General features: G+C 40.0%; 1 protein-coding gene across 1 annotated transcript in view; it reads left to right on the top strand.

Annotated features, from left to right (window-relative positions):
• Window positions 1–19,330, top strand: part of syde1 (synapse defective Rho GTPase homolog 1) — a 24,545-nt gene extending 5,215 nt beyond the window's left edge. The window contains exons 2-8 of the mRNA XM_081393623.1: window positions 6,513–7,277; window positions 9,655–10,533; window positions 11,978–12,207; window positions 13,236–13,362; window positions 13,562–13,731; window positions 16,065–16,344; window positions 18,535–19,330. Of these exons, the coding sequence (XP_081249749.1) occupies window positions 6,513–7,277; window positions 9,655–10,533; window positions 11,978–12,207; window positions 13,236–13,362; window positions 13,562–13,731; window positions 16,065–16,344; window positions 18,535–19,196 (3,113 nt within the window). The 3' untranslated portion in view covers window positions 19,197–19,330. The remainder of the gene's footprint in view (window positions 1–6,512; window positions 7,278–9,654; window positions 10,534–11,977; window positions 12,208–13,235; window positions 13,363–13,561; window positions 13,732–16,064; window positions 16,345–18,534) is intronic.
• The last annotated feature ends 1,050 nt before the right edge of the window (window positions 19,331–20,380 follow it).

Here is a 20,380-nt window from a genome sequence, read left to right as displayed (position 1 = left end):
GAGTGTAAAAGAGTGTGTGTGTGTGTGTGTGTGTGTGTGTATATACATATATATATATATATATTTTTTATATAATATTTCTATTTTATTTTATTTCAGCTCTATTTAAAGGATTGAAAGTGTGTTTTAACAGTTGTAGATGTAAGGCTGGATACACCACATGACCTTTGACCTGACTGACAGTCTGGACGAGTTGAGGCCAGTTGAGAGACTCTACAGAACTGAAATTGAGTTATTAAATCATGTAGTGTATTAATAACAGCACTGATCCCGATCTTCTGCTCGTCTCTCGACTCCTCCGACATCACGAGGACGGCATGTTCCCGCTTCTCCTCATCGGAGTGTAAACACACACACATAATGTCCTTTTGCTTCAGAATGTGTTTCTCTAGTGGCTCAGGGTCTCGACTTCACACACCGGATTAACGTGCACACTCTCGAACAGAAGATCTCTGTCATCATTGTGCCTCAGTATTTCACACATGTGGGATGAGTTGCGTGTGGTTTATCATCCGGCTCTGGGAACAATAGTGATAGTTTGATGTGTGATGCTGTGTAAACGCCACTAATGCTGTAAACCAGGAGCTGCAGAGTTGAGGACGTAAAGCTGTGTTACTCGGATCAGTTTTGTCGAGATCTCCTGTGTAGTTTCTATTTTAATGACTTCCTCTCGCTGATGTTCTTCCTGGAAGTGCAGATTAGAACAACAGGCCAGTCTGAGCTTCATTAAAGTACTGTGGAATACCATAGTATATATCATGGTAGTACACTCACACACACTTTTATTTATATATATATACATATATATGTATATATGTATACATGTATGTATATGTATGTGTATATATATATACATACACATACACACACACACACACACACACACACACACATTATCTATATTAAAACTGTTTTGTATTAATGTATTTTTTATTTTATTTTCCCATTTATTATTTATTTACCAAATTATATTATTTTTATCAAATATTAAGTTAATAAATGTATATAATGTATATAATTCATATTATATATTATACATTTATAATATTATATAATAAATATTATAAATGTATGTAATTAATTTATATAGTTATTATATATATATATATTTAAATTATATATTAAAAATAATTTATAAAAAATTATTTATACATAATTTTTATATGTAATAATTTAATGTATGTAATTAATATCGTAATATAAAAATATTTACTGACTATTTTATATATATAATATAATTTATGTATTTACTGTAGTATTTACTGACTATTTTATATATATATATATATATATATATATATATATAATTATTTATATTTATTTATAGATATATAACTGTTTTTTAAATAAATGCATTTTGTTAATTTCCCATTTATTTACATAATGTTTTTATTAAATAAGCATTTAATATATTTATACAATTATAATTTATGCATTGGTTCATATATATATATATATATATCATAAACTATATATAAAAAAATATTTAAATACGTTATATATATTTCTTTTGCATATATATATTAATTTATTGTATTTACTTTAACTGTGTTGCTTACAACATATATTTACATTGTTCCAAAAAACAAACATACAAAAAATAATTGAGTTTGTTCTTATGGGAAAGCGTTGTGACTGTGTGGGCCTGCTTCCAAACAGAAGTAGATTGTAATGTGCGGTTTGAGGCACTCTGGGAAAATATGCAAGCAGAAATGCAGCTGTCAGCATCTGGTCAAACACTGATAATGCTGTTCTGGGCTGACGTTTAATTCTATAATCCAGACATAAACAGAGATGAGATGAGACCCACTTCCAGTCTGGAAAATAGAGCATTGCAGAAAATGTTGTGATGAACAAACTCAACATACACTCAAAAAAGTGTGTATGCACTCAAAGAGTGTTTCAGTGGGAGTCCAGCCACATGTCCAGTGCTGTTCTGTGTGAAACCGAAGCGGCGATAAATCTTGTGCGGCGCTGATTAATTGTAGAGATAAGAAGCTCAACCAACAGGACAGATTGTTCAAGTTCACATCGAGGCCTTCAGATATTGTTTTTTCCTTGTCTAGCTTTCTTGAACTCACACTGGTCTGGTGTCTCTGCTCTAGTCGAAGAATCTGCCCATCAGATATAGTTATATTACTCAATAAACATGACAGAGAGCGTTGACTGCAGATGTTTAGGAGTGAGTTTCCTCAGATCTGGTGGGTCGAGCTCTCAGAGGAAACATCTTCACGGGGATCTGGAGAGACAGAGGCACGAACGCACTGGATTTCCCTCTGGATTGGGCATGGACTCGCGTATTCTCCAAAAGCATGCTCAAATGTGGAGTTTAAATGATCATGCATGTTTATGTTGGCTTTATTATTGTTGTTCTGATAGAGATATAAATGTCCTGAAACAGAAGATCCGCTTGCATGTTTTTAGTCTTTCCTGATGTGATTATTAATAGTTTGGCTTGTGTTTTCAGGGCAGATGAGAGGCGACCGGATGTCTCAAATTATATGGGCGAATGAAGGGGGAGGGATCGGCATTCTGGGAAAAACTCTTTAACCGTTACGCCGTGAATATTCTCAGCAAACATTTCCACTAATGATTTCACACTGCCAAACATGGTAAATAAACACACAAACAAACAAGGCAGCCTTTTCAGTTTGGATTATTCATCACATTTTATCTTTCAACAAACTGACTGCATAAATCTGTCATGCATTAGAGGTCAATTTGATCTGTGTTTGTTGCAGAGTTTAACATTCAGGGCCCTATTTTAACGATCTGAAACGCAAGTATCAAACGCGAAACACAAGTATCTTTGTGGGCGGGTCTCGGCGCTGTTGCTGTTATACCGGCGGGATAAATGACTCTTGCGCCCGACGCAAATCTAAAATGTGTCGGTCTGAAGAGCTTCATTACTCATAGATGTGGTTTGGGCGTAACGTGAAATAAACCAATCAGAGCGTCATCTCACATTCCCTTTAAGAGCAGGCGCGCTTGTTCCATGGCGGATTGCTATTATAACGGCGGAATTGCCAGGAGCGGTTCACAGCCGAGGAGACCGACGTTCTCGTCAGGGCCGTAAAACACAGAGAAGTGACATTGGGGACGGAGAAACACACCCAGATTAGCTTCGGTTAAACAGGCGGATGATAATTTGGGTAAATGTGTAAGCTAGATTTATGCCTATTTTTCACATCTTCATGGACACAACAATGATTTCCCTCGTGTGGTAATATTGTTCCTTGTAATAATGTATGGTTTTCTAAAAATGAAAACTGCTGGCAAAGTGTGTGTGCGCTGTGCACGTGCTACATTGATTATGGCCAAGCATGCGCCCTTAAAATAGCATCTGAACTTTAGACGAGGTTTCTCCTGGTCAGTGGCGGGATTGTTTTTTGGACAAGCAAAATCGCACCAGGGAACGTTTGCGCCGGAACACGCCTCCTCTTTCCGCTGAACCGCCCCCGGGAGCGCAAGTTAATTCCCTAGTTTACCGACGTGCGTCTGTGGAGGGAAAAGTCGGCTGTGCGTGGGTGCAAAATAGGAATGAGACACGTGTCGCTGTACAAAGTCAATTGGGCTGTATTCTAACCGTACACATACTGGGAACTATATTCTCAGAAGGCGAAGCACTGCTACTTCTGCAGAGTGATTAACGCAACACCTGAAAAGCACCATTGTTACTTCCGTCAACAAAACCAACGTGACTAGCTAGCTAGTAGCTAGTAAATCACTCCGCAGAAGTAGCAGTGCTTCGCCTTCTGAGAATATAGTTCCCAGTATGTGTACGGTTAGAAGACGGCTGTGTGTCATGTGACCTTGTTATTTGTACACACTATACAAATAACAACATGTAAATAGGAAAATGTTGGTGTTATTTTGTCACTTATAGGGAGCAGTATGCTAGCTGGAGCCGTTTACCTCCAGTCTTTGTGCTAAGCTAGGCTAGCGGTGACAGAGTTACGGCACGCACGGAGATGAGAAGGGTATGTCCCTAAAAAGTAGGCGTGTTCCTTCAAAGCTGAAATGTGAAAAACACAAAAATCGGAAACCCTGAATTTTTTTTTTTTTTATGTATTTTGGTTCTCAGCTGACAGCAACAGAACTAACACTCATGTTACTTCTCCAATCGTGATGCCAATAATGTAAAAATGGATAAACATCTGCTGTTTGATTAATCGGCCTAGTTGATATTCTGTCTATGAATGAGTAAACTGAAGCTCTAAAGGTTCGCCAGTCTTGGGTTTGGTGCACGTCGCTATTTAAAGTCGTAACAAACTAAACAGAGAAAGACCAGTTTATCAATGTGCTGTTTAAACCCAGAAAAGGCTTCATAAACACACAGACACACAGACTGGTCGCGTCAGAGGTGAAGGGTGAGTCCAGCGCACGCCCGTGAGAGTGTGCTTTGTGTGAGCGTGTGTATTTTGGGGTGTTGTAATGAATAGTGAATAGGGTTAAGTGTGTGTGTCCAGCTGTGAAGGAAAGCCCTCGACACAGACTGCTCATTGAATCCTCTCAGCGGCTCGACAGCTGTGTGTTTCTCACTGAAATCACTCCCTGTTTTGGCTTTTTGTATTTCCATGTGGGCATCATTTTTGTACCTTTTTCTTTATTCTTCATCCTAATTTTTGCGTCTTTGAATACAGTCAAACCAAAAATTATTCAGACACCAGATATATATATTTTTTAAGTTTTTACTAGTGTGTGCTGGACACTATAGTTATATATGTAAGTGAGGAGAGCAGAATAAAGTAAACTGTGACATATTATACCCAAAAAGTCTTCATACAGTGACTACCAGTAAAAATTATAAAAATTTGGGACTAAAAATGATTGGGACACTTTGAGCTGATCATGTTTTGCTGAAGTGTGTTTTCTTTAATTGCTAATGCTCTTTTTACACACAGACTGAACACAATGAAGCATTGCTTGGTGATTGGTTGAGCTAAACTGGTATTATCTAATTGTGTAGTTAAATTTAACAGCTGACAGATATTCATCATAATTCATGTGTGAGACAGTCTAACAGAAGGACGGACAAAACCAGTCAAATATCAACTGAGTTCTGCTCATATTTTATTACCGTTTTCTAAACTATAGCGAATAAACTGATTATGTGAGAAATGTTGAAGGCGTCTGAATAAATTTAGGTTTGACTGTACATGATCAAGCAGTGGAGAATGGTGCTAGTAATGCCAATGTCATGGGTTTGATTCCCAGAATAAATACATGGATAAAAATAAAAATAATGTATGGATAAAAGTCTCCCAAAATTCATAAATGTAAATCAAACGAATCTCTTCTGCGCCGTCTCTCAGTCTGTGCATTTATGTCTGCGATATGTGTAGCTCTAGCTTGTTGCTTTCTGTTTCTCTCCCTCTTTTTCTTGGCTACTTTGGCATAACAGGAAGTCACTTAAACTACTGTAACACTTCCTGTTCAGGGAAGCATAAAGAGATCTGTGTTTTTCTGTTTTAATCTTTAAGTCAATTTGGATTCTGTAATGTGATGCATTTCAAAGTGAACCAGGATATTGATTGAGAAAGAAAAGTAGGGTGGGAATTGAAACATAGAGTTTAACTCTTCAAACACAAGGTCTGCAAAGGTCGCATTTCGTGCAAACATTGAATTTGAAGTTTTCCTGAAACACACTCTTGATGTAGGCATCAAATTACCAAAGAAAATTTCAGATGAGCGGTTTCAGTTGTGTGCTCGGAAATCCCGACTGATCTGGCTCTTTCCGCACCTTTGAAATAGACTTGCCCGTTTCTATCAGTCAAACTTTTCGTCACATCTTTGTGCGGTGTTTAAGCAGCGTTAGTGGTTTAGGCGTTTGCTTGTTGAATGTTGTCTTGGCCTTGTAAACTAGCAGTGGTTTTGATACACTCATGAGCAGTGTTGACTAAAGTGCGATTGACAAGAGATGTTTTTATTCAGCACTTCCAGAGTCATGCAAGCCAACAGAGATAATGTGCAGAGCACACACACACACACACACACACACACACAGGAGTTATTCATGGCTTCTGGAACTGGATAAGATATTTGGCTAACTGTGTGTCACAAGCCACGTTCATAATTTCAAGAGGGGAAAGAACAGACGGAGAGAGAGAAAGAGAGAGAGTAAGGGGGAAACGGGAGGAGGGAGTTTGGAGAAACTTCCAGATGTGCAAGATGGGAGGGAGAGGGAGCTGAGGGTGAAGGAGATGGTAAATATCTTCACCCCTCCTCTTTGGTCTTATTTTAATTCTTTCCAGTCGCCCTCTCTCTTCGCAGCTCTACGTCACTGTAAACTCATCTCAGAAATGTTGTTTTAGGGAGGAAGCAAACCCTGTAAAGGTTAATAGCCCCCAGTTCCACTTTTACTTGTGGTATTTGCTGTTTCTGAATGTTGCAAGTCTCCAGTGATCAATTCTTCATGTTAGTCACTCCAATCCAGACAACTATTTCAACACCAAATAAGGCCAAATACTCCTGCTATGACAATAATGGCTGTTTTCTTTCCTCTGCTTTAGAAGTGACAGAAAAGGTGGAACTTTTCCAAAGTTGTCCGTCAACTGCATCCACTTCAGGTCACGCTGAGACCGAGAGCTCAGACCGAGAGGAGTGTACCAGACGCTCCCAGATCACCGTCTCCAAAAAACAGAACTGGGCCAAACTTCCCTCCACTTGCAGAGACCCAGATCTGTGTCATAGCCTGGTCTACGGGCCACAGGACTGGGATTTGTGCTCTGGAAAGGCTGAGGCCTCAAAACAGTCCTGGAACCAACAAACTTTTAGTGACGATGGCTTGAAGAGAAATCGGAATGATCTTGAATTGGAGTTTGGATATTCCAGCGCACCGTGCAACTCAGTTGAGGCCAGTTTACCGGAGTTGACCCCTTCGTCTACGACCTTTATGGATGTGTGCGTCTCTTCCAGCTCAGCAAAGATCTCTGGGCAAGGCGCTTATCTCCAGCACCTGGACAGGAGCAGTCGAGCCTGGGTACTGTCCACAGGAAAACCCCAGGCATCAGATGAGGCCCAGAACCCAACCAGAATCACAGAGTGGCGACAGGGCCCGGATGGAGACGGAAACATTTGGTACAACCCCATTCCTGAAGAGGACGACTTAAGGGCCAGCGGAAAAGCAGATCAGGAAAAATACGGAGACCCGTGGAGAAAGAGAGAAAATGAGGGGTTGGCAAAGGAGAAAAGAGACCAGAAACGATCAGGGGGTTTGACCAATCAAACGAGAGACATTCAAACTGAAGTCGATGTCATCAGGACGGATAGTTCGGGTATGGTCAGATTTTCCATTATGAAAGAGTTTGTCACAAGCTAAGATGCATTTCCAGCACACACAGCTGGTCTTAAAATGAGAAGTGCTGTTTTGAAATGATATTTATAGTAAGTGGACTGAAATGCTGTGTTATGCTATGCTGATTGTGTTTGGCATTCACAAATTTGGAAAAAATGGGATTGAAAGCAACCACATTACAACCACATATAATGTAATTAGAAGTTCTTTTCTAAAACCTAGTGAGCTGCCTACCTAGACAGCATTTGATGGCATCATATATGTGTTCTACAGGCTCTTTCAAAAAGTAGGCAGCATAATTATAATAGGCCTGCCTTTTAGATGCCTTCTTTTGGTCAAATTCTAAGTCTGCAACAGTTGTGGAGAAGGCAATCCCTGAATACACAAATAGTTCAATATAATTAAAAACTGAATGCTTTACCCAATATTTGTGTGTATTTTTATCTCTATATTGCTTTATTATTACTTTTTTCATTAAGAGTTTTCTGTTGAAGCAGTGTTGTGTAAGCTGCCCCTAAGTTAATAACTAATGATCTTTGCAATGGAAGTAAATCAATCAAAACTAACTTTAGCTGGACAATAACTTTATTCTAGAGTTGCTGTAAAGCCAAAAAAATCTCTGTTACTTTAATTTCCTATTATCACTGTAAAGCTGCTTTGAAACAATCTATATTGGTAAAAGGGCTATATAAATGAAGGTGGCTTGACTTGATTTGACTTTAAGCACTGTTTTACTGCCTACGTAGAGCAGGGGTCGGACTCGGCACAACTCTGGCCCTCGAAGCCTACTGTCTTGCAGAGTTCGATAAGTGTTGGGGCTAAAGTCTACAGGAAAGTGGATCTTGAGATCCAGATTTGCCCATCCTTGATGTAGAGCTGGGATGGGCAACTTTGGTCCTGGTCACTGTCCTGCGAGTAGAGTCTCTGGAGCACTTTACATGTGAACCACTGTTTTACTGCCTACATAAGCAGGGGTCGGACTCGGCACAACTCTGGCCCTCGAAGCCTACTGTCCTGCAGAGTTTAGCTCCAACCCTGACCAAACTCACCTACCTATAGCTGTCTGAAGACCTTCATTTGCATATTCAGGTGTGTTTGATAAGTGTTGGGGCTAAAGTCTACAGGAAAGTGGATCTTGAGAGCCAGTGTTGCCCATCCTTGATGTAGAGCTGGAATGGCCAACTTCGGTCCTGGAGAGTAGAGTCTCTGGAGAAGGGGTCAGACTCGGCACAACTCTGGCCCTTGAGGCCTACTGTCCTGCAGAGTTTAGCTCCAACCCTAATCAAACACACCTGAAGCAACCAATTAAGGTCTTCAGGATCACTTGAAAATTAAAGGCAGGTGTGTTTGATTAGGGTTGGAGATGAATTGTGCAGGACAGTCGATCGGCAGGAGCAGGATTGGGCACCCCTGGTCTACAGGAAAGTGGATCTTGAGGGCCAGAGTTGCCCATCCTTGATGTAGAGCTGGGATGAGCAACTTTGGTCCTGGAGGGTCACTGTCCTGCGAGTAGAGTCTCTGGAGCACTTAACATGTGAACCACTGTTTTACTGCTTACGTAGAGCAAAGGGTTGGACTCGGCACAACTCTGGCCCTTGAGGCCTAATGTCCTTCAGAGTTTAACTCCAACCCTGACCAAACTCACCTGCCTATAGCTGTCTGAAGACCTTAATTTGCATATTCAAGTGTGTTCGATAAGTGTTGGGGCTAAAGTCTACAGGAAAGTGTATCTTAAGGGCCTTGATGTAGAGCTGGGATGGGCAACTTCGGTCCTGGAGGGTCACGGTCCTGTGAGTAGAGTCTCTGGAGAAGGGGTTGGACTCGGCACAACTCTGGCCCTCGAGGCCTATTGTCCTTCAGAGTTTAGTTCCAACCCTGATAAAAAAAGTACTTGCCTGTAATTTTCTAGTTATCCTGAAGACATTGATTATCATGTTCAGGTGTGTTTGATAAATGTTGGGGCTAAAGTCTACAGGAAAGTGGATCTCATTCCATCTCATCATTGCAAATTAGTTTATGATGGGGTGTCCGATCCTGCTCCTGGAGGGCCACCTTCCAGCCAAGTTTAGTTTTAGCCCTAATTAAAAACACCTGGACCAGCTAATCAAGGTCTTCAGGATCACTAGAAACTTCCAGGCAGGTGTATTGGAGCTAACAGCAGTAAGTTGGCCTTCCAGGAGCAGGATTGCACTACCCTGGTTTATAAGGTTTCGTTTATGTTGCCTAGTGTGCTGCCTAACAGCAAGGCATCTTACTATGTTTTGACACTGACAACTAAGATATTAAAGCACAACTTGGTTGTAGAAACATCTTAAAAGTTGTAATTCCTTTCTAACAGTGTGTTTCTTTGGGTTCAGATCTGGTTATGCTACAGTCGGACTGTATTAGCTCTGCAAGTGTTGTGAACTCTGACAGTTTGGGGGCACCAAAGAGAAGCCCAGGAGAGGGTGGAAATGGGAGCAGTGTGATCGACAAGATCAAGTCTCCAGGGACGGTTCGGCGGCTCTCTATGAAGATGCGGAAACTCCCAGAACTAAGGCGGAAGCTTAGCCTGCGCTCGTCCCGTAATCAGCGGCACGGACAGAGCCAAGGAAATGCCAGCAGTGCACCGGGAGCGTCAGATGAGGCTTTACCACCAAATGCATGCAAAGAATCATCCAACATCATCAGCAAGTACCACCTGGACTCCAGTGCACCCGCAAGGCCAAGACGTCGATCCTCTCGAATGCGCTCTGCTAGTAAAGGAGGGTATCTTAGCGATGGAGACTCACCTGAACTCCTACCAAAGGGTCAGGGGTCGAAAGACTCACCTACACCACCACCACACCGTGGACCACAGGATTCACTCGCTGTGGCCGACGCAGAGTCATTCCGCTTGTACTCGCTGACGGATCAGCCTCGCTGTGCTCAGAGACTTTCAGGCCTGCTCACAGTGCATTTGCTAGGAGTCGAAGAGCTACTCCGACCCCCTCGGATCGATGCTACTAAAGAAGTCTTCTGTGCCATTCAAGTGGACGGAGTGACCCGGGCTCGAACGTCCTTGCTAACTTGTCGAGGAGCGTGTCTCCCACTAAACCACACCTTTAACCTGGAGCTCGAGAGGGCGCGGCTGCTCAAACTGGTCATCTTGACGCCAACGACTGCTAGCGCTAACATCGGGTCTTGCGCGCCGGCTGCTCCCGCGCGTAACCGGGTTTGCTGTCTGGGCGCTGTGGCTATACCGTCCCTCTTCAAGGGTAAGAGAACCACCCATTTGTGAATCAAGTCCCAAGATGAAACTGATAGTTCTCTAAATTAAATCTGATTAGATGAGCCATTTTTTGAAGCTGTTTTAAAGGATTAGTTTTACCAAAAATTAAAACTGTCATCATTTACTCACCTTTTTTTTTCCAAACCCATAAGACTTTTGATTATCTTCAGAACACCTCAAACACGGAGAGTTGAGCTTCTCTTTGGCCGTGTTTACACTGGGTATTAAGATGCGTTTTGGTCAATCGGATCACAATCGTTTACACCTGGTGTTTTACTCCGTCTCTTTCGTCCACTTCAAACCACTTCTGTCCTGATTTCTTGAGGGGAGGGTCTATGGGCGGGTAAATCTATGGGCTTTTTCAGATCTTTCGATCTAATGGACAAAATAAGCTCTTTACATACGAACACGAACACACGGAGAGCAGCAGTTTCAACCACACGAGCGTTTACACTACAAAAGCAATCCGGTTTGCAATGCGTTTTCGACTACCTCTGGAAGTGGTTAAAAGTGGACGAGCTGAATTTAACATCGTCCACTTGTGATCGGACTGACAAAAACGCATCTTAATACCAGGTGTAAACAGGACTTTTATGTTCACTGAACAATGTCTATATGTGAATAAAAGCCTAAATTAAATCTATTCATCATATAAAGTGAAGTGTCTCTTCCGAGGTCCTGCAATAAACCGCTCGAGTCATATGGATTTTTTTATGAACGTTTTGGGTGAATTAGACTTTCAATAGAGGGGCAGAAATTCTCTATAAATTAAGATGAAATTACATAAGGGTGAGTAAATGATGACAGAATAATTTTTTTATTTTAAGTTCTATTTTGTAGTAACTCGTCACATTGCAATCCATAAGCAACTGAACTCTACTTCGTGTTTAGACTAACAAACCACCCCTTAAAGTCAGCATAAAAAAATGGAAATTCACCATATGTTTTCTAAATGCAAATTATTGTCAACTCATCCGTGCATGTTTCTTTTTTGAAATGTTTTGACGTGTTTAGACTTCAATCATTTCGTGCAGATCTTTCTTACAATTGACTGCAAACTTGCATTCAGATCTGCCTCCGTCCAATCAATAGTTGGTGGATTGAACTAAGCCCCGCCCTACATTTAAATTTAAATAATTTTTCATTCTTCCGTTTCACTCGGATAAAGGTCACAATACGAAAGAAATTATCTGTTGCTACTTCCAAGCATTTGGAACATGTTCACAAATTTTACCCTTTGTGTATACAACCATACCACCCAGTCATACCCTGCATTAGCTTTGATCTTGCACTGAGCCTCTTATCTGTTTATCTTCTCTCTCTCTCACTCTCTCTCTGTCTCTCTCTCTCTCTCTCTCTGTCTCTCTCTCTGTCTTTCTCTCTCTCTCTCTCTCTCTCTGTCTCCCTCTCTCTGTCTCTCTCTCCCGCAGCTTCTCGCAGTCAGCAGCTGTGTGTTCGTCTGGAGCCTCGTGGTTTGCTGTATGTGAAGTTGACCCTGTTGGAGCAGTTCGTGACCCCGTTCCCGCGCCTCAGTGACCTGCCCCCCCCTACAGTGTTCGGGGTGGAGCTGCGCCCCCTGGTGGAGAAAGAAGCGTCCACACTCAGAGTGCCTCTGATCATTCAGAAGTGTGTTTCTGAGATCGAGAGGAGAGGACTGAGGGTGAGACGGCGTGCATTTACAGATTATTATATTATTAGTGCTGGGCAACGATTAATCGCATCCAAAATAAAAGTTTGTGTTTACATAATATATTTGTGTGTATGTGTATAATTGTTTTGTATATATAAATACACACACATGCATGTATATATATATTTAAGAAAAATGTGTTTATATATAAAATATTTATATTTATATATAATATAAATTATGTATAAATATATATACAGTATATACATGCAAATATTTCTTAAATATATACATGTGTATGTGTGTATTTACATATGCAAAATAATTATACACAGTACACACACATATATTATGTAAACACAAACTTTTATTTTGGATGCGATTAATCGTTGCCCAGCACTGATTATTATTTCTCAATACTTGGGTCACTTTTTCAAAACTCTTCACACCAACTTTCTGCTTGGCTCTGCAGTTAAAGTCCTATTCTGCTTTTTTTTTACAACTTTCTATATCTAATGTTGGTGTTTGAGAATTAAAAAGGTTCACAAAGTCCCTCCAGCGGGAGTTCTTCTCTATATCAGTGTCAGTGTTCCTGAACTCCTGAAACGCCTCCATTGTGGTCTTGAGTTTCTTCCGGGAACACGTCACAATATTCCTCATTATAATAATTCATGCGCAGAATAAAGGGGCGGGGCCTGGTTGAGTTAGTTAGTAGTGTGTTAAACTGGGGGTTATGGTAAGGGGCGGGACATTTCCCAAACACACTCAAAGCGCTCGACCAATCACAACACACTGCTCCAGCCGACCAATCAGAGCACAGTGTGCTTTTCAGAAGGAGGGGCTTCATAGAGACAGGAAGTAAACAGAGCGTTACTGACAGACTGGGAAGAGAGGAGCCGCAACAATGGAGAATATGAGGAGAATCATAAACATTCAAGCAGGAAAACCTGCTCTAGTAGAGCCTGAACAACATCAAGACTTTGCATAATAGATCGAAGTATTGAGAAATGTGTCCTAGTGGTTGTAAAAAGACACTGTGTGTTTCTGTGTGTGTGAAGGTGGTGGGACTGTATCGTCTCTGTGGTTCTGCAGCAGTGAAGAAGGAATTGCGCGATGCGTTTGAGAAGGACAGTGCTGCAGTTTCCTTAAACGACGAGCTCTATCCTGACGTCAATGTCATTACCGGTCAGTCAACCTAATATATTCATGTACCACGCTTTTTTACTCAAGCTATGAGCTTTTTTTTATTTTATTGAACAATATCAATTTACTAACTCAAGTAGGGAACAATAATATGCATATTAAAATGTACACCAATAACATGCATTTAAATATCCAGGGTTTTTGTAGATGGAAATATGGATTGTTTTATTTTTATGGTCAGGCATTCTGAAGGACTACCTGCGCGAGCTGCCGTCTCCTCTCATCACGAGGACCCTGTATGAAGTGGTGTTAGAGGCCATGATGGTTCGACCGGCCTGTAGAAACGACAGCGACGCTCAGCGATCACAAAACACTGTGGCTCTGCTGCAATGTCTCCCTGAAGCCGAGCGGGTAATTCATCCAGTCTCAGTTTGAGTGTCCGTCAACCTTTAGATGTGAACCTGTCCTGACATCAGGTGTCCATTTCAGGCTCTCAAAGTTCTGTTTACACTGCCAGTCAAAACTTAATATTTCTGAAAGAGATATTTCTCTTATTCTCTTATAATATTTCTCTTCTGCTCACCAAGGCTGCATTTATCTGATCAAAAATACAGTAATTATTGTAATGTAAATCATCTGTTTTCTATGTGAATATATAATAAAGTGTAATTTATTCCTGTGATCAAAGCTGAATGTTCAGCATCATTACTCCAGTCTTCAGTGTCACATGATCCTTCAGAAATCACTCTAATATGAGGATTTGATGATCAAACAACATTTATGATAATTATCAGTGTTGAAAACAGTTCATATGTTTGTGGAAACTGTGATACATTTTATTTTTTTTAGGATTCTTTGATGAATATAAAGTTCAAAAGAACAGCGTTTATGTGAAATGTATCTTCGCTGAATAAAATAATCAATTTCTTTCAAAATAAACACTTTTGAATGGTAGTGAATACGCACCTTTAACTTTTCAGTCCGAAACATTTATTCGTTTACATGTGAATTACATCTAATTCATAATTTTTTTTATTGAAATATCAAGCTGAAAGATTTTATATAACTCTTATGGTTATTTTTATTTGGATTAATTATTTATCCATTTTAGAATATTGTTAAATTATTGTATACAATTCATTAAAATATTGTTATTATGATTATTTGACATTTTATTACTCTTGGATAAAGCCTTTGGTGCTGATATGGCATTTAATTATAATAAATTACATGTATATCGAACAAAAGTTCACAAAAAAACTTTTTTTTTTAGCAAACATTCAGTCTCTTCCACTGATTGTAACTCTAAACACATTTGTAAGATGTAAATAGACACTTGCACCACATTTCTGAATAAGATTGAGAAAGTATTGAATTCAGATGTTTACAGGACTAAAATTTTCCTGTTTATTTTTTTAAGATCTGCACTTCCCTGATTGTTTTCTGAAAGGTTTTAATGATCCTCAAGGAGCCATGCGTCTTTACTCTGAGTAAACTAATCTAATAAGAATGGCAAACATTTAGATTTTTTTTCTCCTTCATTTCTTAAGCCGTTTGTCACTGTTCTTTCATTGAATCTTCTTTCATGCTCGGCTGTCCTTGTTTCTGCCAGACGTGAGTCTGAGCTTCTTCCTCAGGATGTGATTTTATGTAAGAGCACTGAAGTGTTTATGCGAGAGGGAGTGTGTGTGTGTGTGTGTGTGTGTGTGTGTGTGCGTGTGTGCCGCTGTACGTGGTTTGTTTGTCCCATGTGAGCAGCAGAACAGCAGCCTGAGGGTTTCCAACATCGTCCAAAACAAACTAATTGGGAATGAGAACCTCCCGCTCCTCATGCTCTCATACATTTATACTCTTTCTTTTCTCATCTCGTTCTTCATTTAGAAAAGTATAGCTCACTTTTAGGAGCTTGCACAATTTTACCACGTTTAAGCATCCTGAAGTTTTAATCAAAATGGGCTCGATTTGCTTTCTTAAAGGAGATACATGTTGGAATTTTCATGTATTAATCACTTTTTGCTTTATTGCAAATGTGTGAACAGACCTTCCCAGGTTGTCTATGAAAGCCTGATGTTTATGTGAAGTGCTTGACGTTAAAATCAAAAGCATGTGACATGTGCGTTCACGAGAGCCTTTCTTTTGTTCAATGAAACTAATGCTTATACAATGTTCAGGATAATGCTAAAAAACAGCCTTTCTGTGCTGTGCATGCAAAGAAAATATATTATTCAAACAATAGTCTCACATAGCCAGATCTATACAGTGTCAAATATACTTTATAATCAAACTATCATATCAGTGTAATTTTGAATGACCTAAATGGCCGGTGAATCTCAGACCTGCTGCAAACATCCACATCTCAGATGCTTTCCGAACTGCTGTTTTCTGTCATTTTTGTTATTAAGAGGAAAGCACGCAGCACATATTTGCATACTCATCTAAATGTTGGTTAACAGTATAATGCTGCAAAGGTATTTCCAGTTTATTATTCCTTAAATGAATCACGTGTCATGTTACGTGTGCACACAAAGGAAGTGCTGCTGCAGTTCACTAACCTGCCACCGGTGTCGCTAATAACAAGGGTTTCCGTGTGTACATCAATGCACGTTATTCTGAAGGAAAATTCTGCAATGCATAAAATCAGATCAGAATATCAGTTTCACTGCACAAGTCACTGTACAGATCAATGCTAATGCGGTGTTAGTACTTCCATGTTTGATCTGTGTGTGGTTTTGTGTCTTCTGAAGGCAACTCTGTCCTTCTTGCTGGATCATCTGAGTCTGGTGGCGTCTTACAGCGACAGCAACCGCATGACGTGCCAGAATCTGGCCGTGTGCTTCGGGCCGGTTCTCCTGACGCCCACGCAGGAGTCCTGGCAGGCCGGGCTGACGGCCCCGGGGTCAGGGGCCCTGATGGGGTCCGGGGCCGCTCGAGGGCGTAGCTTCGCACACAGTGAAGAGATCGCCAGCGCCGTGGACTTTAAACGACACATAGAGGCTTTGCACTACCTCCTGCAGCTCTGGCCTGGTGAGTTTGTGGCCCAAAATGTACAATTATCATCAATTATTACCCGAAAATCATTTTTGAAATTTAAAAAAGTAACAAATCCTCCACGCGGGTCAATTTGAGCCCCTTAGGAATGAAAGGAATGCTTCAGTTCACATAGAAAAACCTAAAAATGATCAAAATTCAAACTAATAATGCTAAAACTTGAACAAAAAATGATTTTATAATGTCTACATGTGTATCTGAATGCACACTGAAGTGAACTGACTTTAGGACCCAGCGGAACAGCTCATTTGCTCCATATAGAGCTATAAGGCCATCTAGAGTCATGAAATATCATGTTATATTATTATTATTTTTCCATTAGAGGTCGGCAGAGACTCCCAATGTAAGATATTTTGAGCTGAATTAAAAGGGTTATGCATGAAATAGTGAGTTATTTTGAAATTAAGTTGAAAGAATGCGAGTAATGTGCTTACATTTATTATTTTTTTTGATTATTTATTGATCAAATCTACTAATTTAAAGGTAACTAAAATAAAAAATAACAAAAAAAATTCCCAAACAATTGCATTAAAAACTGGAATAAAAGCAGCATTCTGGACAAAAAAAATGAAGTATAATTTTAGGGCTCCGGGTCATTTTGACCCGTGTGGGAAAGATGTGTTACAAAGTGAGGGTTAAATGTCATTTCAAATCTGTTCTGCACTGCAGAAAGTCATATGTCTGTGATTTTTACTTGAAGAATGAAATAAAACAAAAGAGATCACATGCATCCTTTTTTCCTCTGAATGTCCTCTGGTTTTGATTATCGTTCCAGCAACGCTCATGCGATGAAATATCATGCATATAATCTGATAATAATCGCTGCATCTCAGAAGGTCATGCGAACAGTTTGCACTCTGAGCGTCATGTTACGACCCTTGACCTCATGACGCAGCACATGTGTAACATGCAGGAGGAATTTCAGTAACCTGTGACAGCTGGTGTGGATTTGCATGGAACATCAGTCTAAATATGTGCCGTGTGTGTAGAGTTTGATGCATTCGAGCGCACGAACACACGCCAAGCTCAGTTGGGACTTAAAGACATGTAATATTCAGCTATATTATTGATTTGATTGCACTGATACTATCAGATGAAAACAAAACTGAATTGAGCTGAAAAAGGACACTGACAGTGTTATCGAAATTGAACTGAACCAACACTGAACTGAATTGAACCAACATTGAACTGAACTGAATCAACAATGAACTGAATTGAATCAAAACTGAACCAACATTGAACTGAATTGAACCAACATTGAACTGAATTGAAACAACACTAAACGTATTTGAATCAACATTGAACTGAATTAAATTAACACTGAACTGAATTGAATCAACATTGAACTGAATTAAATTAACACTGAACTGAATTGAATCAACATTGAACTGAATTGAATCAACATTGAACTGAATTAAATTAACACTGAACTGAATTGAATCAACATTGAACTGAATTAAATTAACACTGAACTGAATTGAATCAACATTGAACTGAATTGAATCAACATTGAACTGAATTGAATCAACATTGAACTGAATTAAATTAACACTGAACTGAATTGAATCAACATTGAACTGAATTAAATTAACACTGAACTGAATTGAATCAACATTGAACTGAATTGAATCAACATTGAACTGAATTAAATTAACACTGAACTGAATTGAATCAACATTGAACTGAATTAAATTAACACTGAACTGAATTGAATCAACATTGAACTGAATTGAATCAACATTGAACTGAATTGAATCAACATTGAACTGAATTGAATCAACATTGAACTGAATTAAATTAACACTGAACTGAATTGAATCAACATTGAACTGAATTAAATTAACACTGAACTTAATTGAATCAACATTGAACTGAATTGAATCAACATTGAACTGAATTGAATCAAAACTGAACTGAATTGAGCTGAAAAACACTATTGTCTTTTTAGAGCTGCTTTACAGATTTGAATTTGTCTCATATTGAAGTTGTCTCATATTTGCAGAAGTTTGCATCATTGACACTGTTATTTTACTGTTTATTACGGGGAATTAAAACTGCTTTAAACGATCTGTATTGTATAAAGCGCTATAGAAATAAAGCTGACTTGACTTGAACATCTGCCACATATCAAGTGTGTAACAGCATTTCATGTTCGTTTCTTCGCAGTACCCAAAGAACGAGTGATGGATGACTCCGACCAATCACAGGTCATCTCTTCTCCGGTATCCCAGAGTTCCTCACTGCGACGATCGCTTCCCTCGGTTCAGGACGAGTCAGTTGTGTCCCATAGGGGGCGTGGCCTTCAGGACGAGCCAGTCGTGTCCCGTAGGGGGCGTGGCCTTCAAGACGAGCCAGTCGTTTCCTGTAGGGGGCGTGGCCTTCAGGACGATACGGTTGTTTCCCGTAGGGGGCGTGGCCTTCAGGATGAGCTGGTTGTTTCCCGTAGGGGGCGTGGCCTTCAGGACGAGCCAGTTGTGTCCCGTAGGGGGCGTGGCCTTCAGGACGAGCCAGTTGTGTCCCGTAGGGGGCGTGGCCGTCTGGAAAGTCCGCCCTGTAACCGATACGCTGGCGACTGGAGCGTTTGTGGGCGGGACTTCATGTCGAACGACGAGGCGGATTACGACGAGGTGGCGGGAAGCGAGAGTGACGACGACATGGACGAGGCAAAGAAGCGGGACGTGTGGGCGTCGCCCGACGGTTTGTACGTGGATGACTTCGCTCTCGACTTCGACGCCCCGTTCACGTGCCGATTGAGTCTGAAGGACTTTGACACTCTGATTTCAGACTTGGAGAGAGAGTTAGCCAAACAAATCAATATCTGCCTCTGAACCGGAGCACTTCTCATCATTCTCTGCGCATGTTTTACGTGCTTGACGTTAAAGGGATAGTTCACCCAAAAATGAAAATTAGCCCATGATTTACTCGCCCTCAAGTCATCCTAGGTGTATATGACATTCTTCTCTCAGACGAACACAATCAGAGTTATATTAAAAAATGTCCTGGCTCTTCCCAGCTTTATAATGGCAGTGAATCGCCGTTTCTGTTTGAAGTCCATAAAAGTGCATCTATCCATGATAAAAGTGGATCTATCCATCATAAAAGTGCATCTGTCCATCATAAAAGTGCATCTATCCATGATAAAAGTGGATCTATCCATCATAAAAGTGGATCTATCCATCATAAAAGTGCATCCATCCATGATAAAAGTGCATCCATCCATCATAATAGTGCATCTATCCATCATAAAAGTGGATCTATCCATCATAAAAGTGCATCTGTCCATCATAAAAGTGCATCTATCCATCATAAAAGTGGATCTATCCATCATAAAAGTGCATCCATCCATCATAATAGTGCATCTATCCATCATAAAAGTGGATCTATCCATCATAAAAGTGCATCTGTCCATCATAAAAGTGCATCTATCCATCATAAAAGTGCATCTATCCATCATAAAAGTGCATCTATTATCATAAAAGTGCATCTGTCCATCATAAAAGTGCATCTCTCCACCATAAAAGTGCATCTATCCATCATAAAAGTGCATCTATTATCATAAAAGTGCATCTATCCATCATAAAAGTGCATCTATCCATGATAAAAGTGCATCTATCCATCCTAAAGTGCATCTATCCATGATAAAATTGGATCTATCATCATAAAAGTGCATCTATCCATCATAAAAGTGCATCTATCCATGATAAAATTGGATCTATCATCATAAAAGTGCATCTGTCCATCATAAAAGTGCATCTATCAATGATAAAATTGGATCTATCATCATAAAAGTGCATCTGTCCATCATAAAAGTGCATCTATCCATCCTAAAGTGCATCTATCCATGATAAAATTGGATCTATCATCATAAAAGTGCATCTATCCATCCTAAAGTGCATCTATCCATGATAAAATTGGATCTATCATCATAAAAGTGCATCCATCCATCATAATAGTGCATCTATCCATCATAAAAGTGGATCTATCCATCATAAAAGTGCATCTGTCCATCATA

The sequence above is a fragment of the Scardinius erythrophthalmus genome, assembly GCF_964197995.2.
Source record: "Scardinius erythrophthalmus genome assembly, chromosome: 18".
Taxonomy (NCBI): domain Eukaryota; kingdom Metazoa; phylum Chordata; class Actinopteri; order Cypriniformes; family Leuciscidae; genus Scardinius; species Scardinius erythrophthalmus.
The sequence above is the reverse complement of the archived record's forward strand: the minus strand, read 5'-3'. Positions and strand labels throughout refer to the sequence as shown.